Source organism: Sander vitreus, chromosome 4, assembly GCF_031162955.1.
Source record: "Sander vitreus isolate 19-12246 chromosome 4, sanVit1, whole genome shotgun sequence".
NCBI lineage: Eukaryota > Metazoa > Chordata > Actinopteri > Perciformes > Percidae > Sander > Sander vitreus.
The window spans coordinates 38,131,308-38,140,553 of NC_135858.1; the positions used below are offsets into that span (position 1 = coordinate 38,131,308).

Consider the following 9,246-nt stretch of genomic DNA (forward strand, 5'->3'; position numbering starts at 1 on the left):
CTCTGTCCATCGGCTTGCTCTCCAGACTCCTCCGCCATGCCTCCTCAGCTTCCGTCCCAGAAACAGAACGGTCCCAGGATCCTGCAGGGCGATCTGAGTGCCCTCAGCCCGGCCATCAAGGAGTTTGTGGATGCCAACGTGAGTCTGTGCCAGCCCGACTCCCTCCACATCTGCGACGGCTCTGACGAGGAGAACCGTGCCATCCTGACTCAGCTGGAGGAGCAGGGGATGATCACGAAGCTTACCAAATATGAGAACTGGTAGGTTGGCTGGGGCGCTGCAGTAGGGTTTTTATCACAGGACAATTGTTTAAAATGTTAAGGGTTTTTTAAAATGTTTTTTGATGTGGGCCACAAAGTAAAAGTATGACCTGGGTGAGATGAGTGAAATGTTTACTGATGACCTGACTAGCAGTCTGGTCTGTGTAACTGAGACGGCGGTAACCCAATGCAATTGGCTAGTGTTCATTTTGTCGACCAGACGAGACTAAATATGTTCGTCAACGACCTTTTTTTTCATGACTAAGACGAGACGATGACGAGACTGCACCAATGTCCAAAAACGCTGACTAAGACTAAAGTAACGTGCATTGTTGTTGACGAAAAACAACGAGACTAAAATGTTTTGCATAAAATAAAACCTACCGGTGCCTTAACAACCGGTATCTACCGGTATCTCTCTGATGCTCCTAAACGGACGTTAGAGGCAGCCGAAACATCGCTGCATGTCACGCTAGTTAACACTACACTTGACAGCAGCTAACGTTAGCCTACCATTAGCTAGCAGCTGAAGTAAACACGGTTAAAATGCTGACAGCTAAACGGTGTAAAAGTGTGTCTGTATTTCACTGGAGAGGATTCAACAGCAGGACGTACGACAGTCTGTAGCTGCCGTTGTCTGAAAAACACAGATGTTGCGTTCACTTGAAACTCGCCTCGCCAGCCTTGTGCTGCATTCAAAGTTATTGTAAAATACCCTTTTCCCATCCAGTGGTTATTTTTGTCGTTTAACAGGAATTTACTGGTGAAATAAGGAAGAGACTCGAGATTTATATAACTTTATATAATTTATTGTTATATAACTTTTGACTGAAATGATTTTCAGAAATAATCTCAGAAATAATTTGTTATTTAAAAAAAGACAAAAGACTAAAACTTGACTAACAAAATCAGATATGTGAATGACTAAATATGACTAAAACTAACAAGGACATTTGGCACAAGACTAAGACTATGACTAAATTAAAAATAGGTGACAATATGAACACTACAATTGACAGATTGCAGTGATGTTGCTAAAGACAATGTGCAGACAGTTAGTCATCAGCAGCTGTTGAAATAAACAACATATGTGCAATCGTTCGACATTCTGACAAACCAGTAAGTCCAGCTCATTCAGTCAGATTACACCAGCGTAGCAGCAGACGACAAACAAACATCCTAAATGAGCATTTCTTCAGGTTCAACAGGCGCAAGTTCAACAAACAGAGATCCTGCAGCCTCTATGAACTTGCTTTCCGATAACAAACTTGTTCCATTACTGTGCAAAAACAAAGAAATTCTAAAATGCAATCAATTTCCCCTTCAATCCTTCTCCTCCCGTCCTCCTCTCCCTCTTTCACTTCCCACCTCCATTCCCTCCTTCCTCCTCTCCTCCTCCTGCAGCTGGTTGGCCAGGACCGACCCGAGGGATGTGGCTCGTGTGGAGAGTAAGACTGTGATTGTGACCCGGGACCAGAGGGACACGGTGCCCACACCGCTGGGGGGCGGAGTCAGCCAGCTGGGCCGCTGGATGTCCCCGGAAGAATTCGACAAGGCGATGGATCAGCGGTTCCCTGGCTGCATGAAAGGTACCACAGAGAACGATGTTTGACTCAGTTTAGCCTATTCTATGTAGACAATGTTATCCAAACAGGATGAACAAATGCAATCAAATCAAAACTGAAAAAGATTATGTTATGAATAAGATCTTGTGTTGCCTGAGTGATGCCTGTTTCAGCAATAATCAGATGTTATAACAACATGTTATTCTTAATTCGTCACATACACACAGTAGCCTGGCTCCGCCCTCCTACGTACTTATGCCGGGTATGCCCCGCCTGAAGTTTTCTGGGTTTGTTTCAGATATGTGGTGCATAACAAGTGAACGCTGCTTCTCTGTGTTTAGTTGTGACAGGAAGCAGACCGGACCCAGACGACCTGAGAGCTCTGGGTGGTTCATAATACACAACAACACAACCTCAGTAACAAAAAAATGTTGACTCTCTCTGACTCTCTCTCCTCAGGCCGTACCATGTATGTGATTCCCTTCAGCATGGGTCCGGTAGGTTCCCCCCTGTCTAAGATCGGAGTGGAGCTGACGGACTCTCCCTACGTGGTGGCCAGTATGAGGGTGATGACCCGTATGGGGACGGCTGTGCTGTCCGCTCTGGGGACAGGAGAGTTTGTCCGCTGCCTGCACTCCGTCGGCTGTCCTCTGCCGCTCAAAAGTACGTCAACAACATCAACTCGCTTTCTGTCATTCAGCAGCACTAAGGCAATGATGAATACTTCAATAAATACTAAAGGACTGGTACTTCTATTGCACTTCTAGTATTACAACCGGTGTTTTAAGCCCCCAACGTCGCCTTCCAGGCAGCGAGGGGTTAAGGTTAGGGTTAGCTGCCTGGAAGGCAACATTGGGGGCTTAAAACACCATCGAGCATTGCAACCACTATCAGTGCTGATATGTACCTTACTCTTTTAGTACCCATAATGCTACTACTGCTGCCACTGATACTAGTTTTAATGAATGGTAAAATCACAGTGACTAACGTTACTGCTGATTCTACTACGACTGATTATGATGCTGTCATAAGCAGGGCACAGAATTTTAAACAAATTAAAGAACTAAAAAATAAACTCAGAATCAGGGGCGGAGCCAGACCTTGTAAACCTTCGTAGGCTCAACCCATACCTATGGTGGGCATGCGCCATTTAACGGCTATATGTACTATTTTTCAAGACATTTGATAATGGATTGCCTAAAAATCTGTACATTAATTTGGGAAAACATGATAGTTGTCGAGGGAAAGTCATCTTGTAGAGCCTATACATCCCATTTTGTGTCTAATTGTTCGACATGAATAACTGTCGCGGTTGACTATTTTCACTCCAAAAAATGTCTGATGTTTCTATTTTTAAGTTACATAATGTAGGTATAGGGTAGGAATTTGGTGTTAACAGCATCATGAAACCGATTTTTGCAGGATCAATGTCGATATTTCCCCAGAGATAGAACTAATGCTCTGTTGATTTGCCACTCCAGTCATAGAGACTGAGGGGAAGTTATTTTAAAACCCTAAATGGTTTGGGGCTTTTGAGAAAACATTAGGTAACCTGGTTGACCCCAGACCCACTCTCAGTGAGAGTGGGTCTGGGGAAGGTTCATTCACAGCCCATTTCCAAAGGGGCGTCACCAACGGACGCCGCTCAAATGCCTCAATTGGCGCAATTGGATAGTCCTTCAACCAATCAGACCAACGATCCGAGTGACGTAGCAGCGACAGCGGCATCAACGGGTTGCTGCGCTTCGGTGGTCGTCATGTTGAATGTAAATAAAAAGCTGCTCGCCGCCGTCGTCGTCATCGTGTAAAGCCCGCCTACTCCGTCCCAGCTCCGGCGGGTCCGCAGCCCTCCGGAGCTGATACCCAGAGCTTCTATTTTTGCCGGACGCCGGCGAGCTCTGCAGCAAATCAGCACATGGCAGATAGTGCGGGACAGGAAGTCGAGCACAGAAACAAAATAAACATCCGGTTAATTTTCTAAATAAAATACAGCGTGCTCACTGCGGATCATATCTCCTGCACTACACCTTGAGAACACAGCTTAGAGCTGTTCCCCCTCTACTCCTCTGGATGGAAACTAACTGCTGTTGGTTTTGTGGTTCTATTCTACGTGAATTTGCGAGAACTCGTGGGTCCTCGTGACTACAGCTGTCAGTCACGGCCGCAGCCGTGCCACAGCAAATCCAAGTCAAATGTGCCGGAAGTTCATTAGGGTTTTCCCAAGCTAAACATTTGGGGCTGGAGCCCCAGAAGCCGTCCGTTAATTTCCGCAGATTTTCATTCTGCATCAGCGCTGAAAACTGAACAAAAATCGGCAGATTCCGTTTGGGTCTGCTCATTCCTCTTACTACTACAAATACTAATGCTACGATCATTATAATAACCAGCCAGCTGCTACTGGTTACTATATATATTACATATTCATTTATAACATGTTCTTCCATCCTCCAAACTCATGCTGTCCACTGATTCAAATAAACCATTTTGTCTTTTAGAGCCCTTGGTGAACAACTGGCCCTGTAACCCCGAGCAGACGTTAGTCGCCCACATCCCGGACCGCCGACAGATCGTCTCGTTCGGTAGCGGTTACGGAGGAAACTCCCTGCTGGGGAAGAAGTGCTTTGCTTTGCGCATTGCCTCACGTATCGCCAAAGAGGAGGGTTGGCTGGCAGAGCACATGCTGGTAAAGAATGAAAAGAAAAATATATATCATACATATAACATATGTATATAATAATATATCATGGGGACTCTCCACAACAACCTGACCAAACCAAATGTTTCTCCTGCTCAGATCCTGGGCGTCACCAACCCTGCTGGGGAGAAGAAGTACATGGCAGCAGCCTTCCCCAGTGCCTGCGGGAAGACAAACCTGGCCATGCTCTGTCCCACGCTGCCCGGCTGGAAGGTCGAGTGCGTGGGAGACGACATCGCCTGGATGAAGTTTGACAACCAAGGTGAGGGACTCAAGACTTTGAAGTTCAGTTTAACATCAGGAGCATTCAAATTACAACACTATTTAATAGAAACTAACTCTATTCTATTATTCATTAATTTACATTTTCCTCTTCCTTTGTTCCCTGTCCCGTTCGCTATAGGCAACCTGCGTGCAATCAACCCTGAGAATGGCTTTTTCGGAGTTGCGCCCGGCACCTCGGTCAACACCAACCCCAACGCCATGGAGACAATCATCAAGAACACCGTTTTCACCAACGTTGCAGAGACCAGCGACGGCGGTGTGTACTGGGAGGGAATGGACCAATCGCTGCCCGACGGGGTCACCATCACCTCCTGGAAGAACAAACCCTGGAGCTCGCAGGATGGTAAGTTCTTTACTCATTTGACAAAGAGGCAATGCAAATTGTGCAGGTAAGAAAAGGAAAGTCAACTTAAGGCTGGAAAACAGGATGTGAAATATCAACATGACATCAGGACTTCGCGTAAACATACACACCCACTTTCTTAAGCCAAGTGGCGTGTTATCTGTACGCATTTTGAGCTATCCGTGTGTATGTCTACGCTGTATGGCGAATTCCGTTAAATAAACACAGCCACTTAAGTTCAGGTCGTGGGTGGGCTTACGGTTCCGTGAGACGCGGGAAGAACAGGACGGAAAAGAAGAAAGTGACTTCAGGAAACTTGACATGCGGGACAAGATCCCCGGTCTCCTGGGTGAAAGTCCTGTGTTGTTTGACTCATCCATCCCCATTAAGAGCTGCCTGAGTCTCTCTTAATGCTACGTCATCTTCTCATTGACTTTACATTGGCATTGTTTTCCGTGGTGGCCACACGGATTTTTAACACATTCCGTGCCACCACCACGTAATGTGCTGTTAACAGTTCGTGATCATTTCACGAAATTCTGTGCGACCAGGCTGGCGTAAACATACACGCCACTTTCAAAAGCCAAGTGGAGTGTTATCTGTACGCATTTTGAGCACTGTATACAGCGGACGGTTGGGTTTAGGAAACGTGACACGCGGGACCCAATCCCCGGTCTCCTGGGTGAAAGTCCTGTGTTTGACCCATCCTCCTCCCCAACCAACCTCCTTATGCAGATTTTCGCCCTTTCATACTACTTGCTACGGTGCAAATTCACATGCAATAGCAAGGTAATGTAAGTCAATGGACGCCAAACGGCGTTGATAAACACGCTAAAAAGCGAGCATGCATCTTGATAACACGCCAATAATAAGAGTTGGCGTGTTATACATACGCCACTTCATGAGATCAGTCTAGAAATACAGTGCACTGGATGCAGAACCAGGAATAACTGGCACCTTGGAGCACTTTTACTGAACAATAACTGATTTATTTTCTCAAGTTTATTGAAGAGAGAACATTTCATAAGTAGGATGATCAGAGGCGTGTTCAAAAGAGCAACAAATGACTAAAAAGTTGATGATAAAAACTAGAAAAAATCACCCACTTTAATAGTTTTCTGATTTGAATAGTGAAATAAAGCTTAACATTCTCTCTCTCTCTCTCTCTCTCTCTCTGTCTCTCTCTCTCTCTCTCTCTCTCTCTCTCTCTCTCTGTCTCTCTCTCTCTCTCTCTCTCTCTCTCTCTCTCTCTCTCTCTCTCTCTCTCTGTATCTCTCTCTCTCTCTCTCTCTCTGTCTCTCTCTCTCTCTCTCTCTCTCTCTCTCTCTCTCTCTCTCTCTCTCTCTCTCTCTCTCTCTCTCTCTCTCTCTCTCTCTCTCTCTCTCTCTCTCTCTCTCTCTCTCTCTCTCTCTGTATCTCTCTCTCTCTCTCTCTCGCGCTCTCTCTCTCTCCAGGCGAACCCTGTGCTCACCCCAACTCTCGTTTCTGCACTCCGGCCGGGCAGTGTCCCATCATCGATCCACTGTGGGAATCCCCAGAGGGAGTCCCCATCGAGGCCATCATATTCGGAGGCCGCAGGCCAGAAGGTGAGAGGAGAGGATAGAGACAGCATGCAGGGGGATCAAATAAGTCGAAGAAGAAAAGGGGCAGAAAGGAATGGAAGAAGATGCAGTGAAATATGAGAAAACAATGACTTCTGACTCTGCTTTCGTTCAGGTGTCCCTCTGGTATACGAGGCTTTCAGCTGGCAACACGGAGTGTTTGTTGGAGCAGCCATGAGGTCGGAGGCCACTGCTGCAGCTGAACACAAAGGTCAGTATCTAATCTGTCTGAACACAAAATACTCTCTGTTTTAATCTCATCACCATTCAATGGATTTGAAGGGAGTTTCCTCACCCTGAGGCAGAGATGCTCACAAGTCTCTGAGCTAGAGTCGACATATTTTGCATTCAGCATTTCATTTGTTTGGGCCTTGTTGCATGAAGGTTTTAAAAGCCAAAGCTTCTGATGAATGTCACAGCAGCTGCCGGTGCGGCCGACATGTTTGTTGTCCTCTCTCACGTATTCTGTGTTACGTAGGTAGGTTATAGGTTACGGTCAGCTCATCAGACATTTGCTAAAAATAAAGATTGTTCACAAGTCCAAGTCGAGTCTGAAGTCACTGTGTGTGCAACTCGAGTCCCCATTTCTGCCTTTAAACAACACTAAGATCTTCATTTATGTGAAGTTTTTAATCTAGAAGTGTGAGCGACCTGCCCCGACCCTGGCACACACTACATGTACAGTATGTACGGATGTATTTATGTCCCAGGAGATGACTAAAAATGTTGTCTCCTCTTTGTCCCCCTTCTTTTCTGCAGGCAAAATGATCATGCACGACCCCTTCGCCATGCGCCCCTTCTTCGGCTACAACTTCGGCCAGTACCTCTCTCACTGGCTGAGTATGGCCGAGCGCCCCGGCACAAAGCTCCCCAAGATCTTTCACGTCAACTGGTTCCGCAAGAGCCCCACCGCCGGATTCCTATGGCCCGGTTTTGGCGACAACATCCGCGTGCTGGACTGGATGTTCAGGCGGGTGAATGGCGAGGCCGGCGCCATGCCTTCTGCTGTGGGCTACCTGCCATACGGTGATTCCCTGAATCTGCAGGGTCTGCAGGGGGACGTGAACCTCCCCGAGCTGTTCTCCCTGGATCAGGAGTTCTGGCAGAGGGAGGTGGAGGAGGTGAGGAAGTACCTTACCGAGCAGGTGAACGACGACCTGCCCAACGAGGTAGCCAGGCAGCTGGAGCTCCTGCAGCAGAGAGTGAATCAGATGTGAAGAGGGGTTAAAAAGATATACTGAAGAACTCTGACTTCCATAAATAATTTCTTTCTGAGAGGTGGAGCCTTACAACGTCACGAAAGAGGAACGATTCTCCTCTGATAATCCACTTGTTTTTTTTTCATTAGCTAGAAACCCTCACCCCCTTTTTTCCCAGATGATTAATCTGAAAATGTTTCTGCTAAAACTGGGCTGGCGATGATGAGATGAATTATTTGAACTTGTAGAAATTGTAGAGTTAAGAAACATTCCTCACTGTGCTCATCGTCAATATGACAGCCGGGTTGGTACCAAGTCACGACTGCTGATCTGAAGAGGAGATGTTTCCTTTCATTCATCCATTCACGTTTGAAACTGTTGTTCTGTAAACTGTACGTCTGAATTCTGCTATTTAATGGTAAATTATTATGAACACACTTCATACTGTCATTGCCAAAAGAATGGCACAGAAAGAGTAAATGAGTCCAGGTCAGCTCCAGTGTTGTTTGACCCCCCTTCACACAGGGGAGATATGTGTTTCTGTTCCTGTCTTTATTTTTTAGTCTTAATTTATTTTTATACATTGTTGGCATCTCTTGGTTCTGTTTAGTTGAAATCTTGAGCGTCCAAAGATGGGCGAGAATAAAAAAGTATTTTCAAGGATCGAGTCTTGTTGTTGTTGTTGTTTTATTAAAGAAGCATGTCATTAGTTTTTCTGATATTGTAGAGTAAAACAAGATAGCCAAAACTGAAATTTAAAACTGCCACAGAGTAGATGTAACTCATTATCATGCAGTGAAAATAATTACAAAACATCCTGTTCAGCTGCTGTAAAAATCAAACGTGGCAAACAGTGGGTACAGCAGGCGCACATATATTTAGAGGTACGACTGCGACCTCTGACGGTTTCCTGCATGTCTTCCCCCTCTCTCTTCCTTTCTCACCTGTCCTATCCATTAAAGGCGGAACGGCCCAAAAAATCATTGCAAACAAATAGTAATCAAATGTTCGTGATACAAGTAACTAACAGAAACAAACTGCTATCTAAGATGAGCAAAAGAGAGTGTATAACATTTCCTAAATGATCATGTAGACCAGAGAAATAAAGCAGGGTCAGGTTGAGCAGCGAGCCTCAATGAAAATGTTATCCACCAAAAATGCAAACAGGCAACTTATACCGACCGACGTTACATCAAACGACTTTTCAAGCGATTCCACTGTCACAGAAATCAAAAGTGAAATCCTGAGGGTCTTGCTAGAGTTGGGGATGGCTCCCGTGGTCTCAAACGTTTGGTGTA

At 45.7% G+C, this 9,246-nt stretch overlaps 1 protein-coding gene across 1 annotated transcript in view; it reads left to right on the top strand.

Annotated features, from left to right (window-relative positions):
* pck1 (phosphoenolpyruvate carboxykinase 1 (soluble)) overlaps positions 1–8,611 on the top strand; it is a 9,223-nt gene extending 612 nt beyond the window's left edge. The window contains exons 2-10 of the mRNA XM_078249552.1: positions 1–260; positions 1,665–1,849; positions 2,285–2,488; positions 4,321–4,508; positions 4,620–4,782; positions 4,924–5,148; positions 6,603–6,734; positions 6,865–6,960; positions 7,509–8,611. The exon at positions 1–260 is cut by the window's left edge and continues 32 nt beyond it. Of these exons, the coding sequence (XP_078105678.1) occupies positions 37–260; positions 1,665–1,849; positions 2,285–2,488; positions 4,321–4,508; positions 4,620–4,782; positions 4,924–5,148; positions 6,603–6,734; positions 6,865–6,960; positions 7,509–7,966 (1,875 nt within the window). The 5' untranslated portion in view covers positions 1–36 and the 3' untranslated portion in view covers positions 7,967–8,611. The remainder of the gene's footprint in view (positions 261–1,664; positions 1,850–2,284; positions 2,489–4,320; positions 4,509–4,619; positions 4,783–4,923; positions 5,149–6,602; positions 6,735–6,864; positions 6,961–7,508) is intronic.
* The last annotated feature ends 635 nt before the right edge of the window (positions 8,612–9,246 follow it).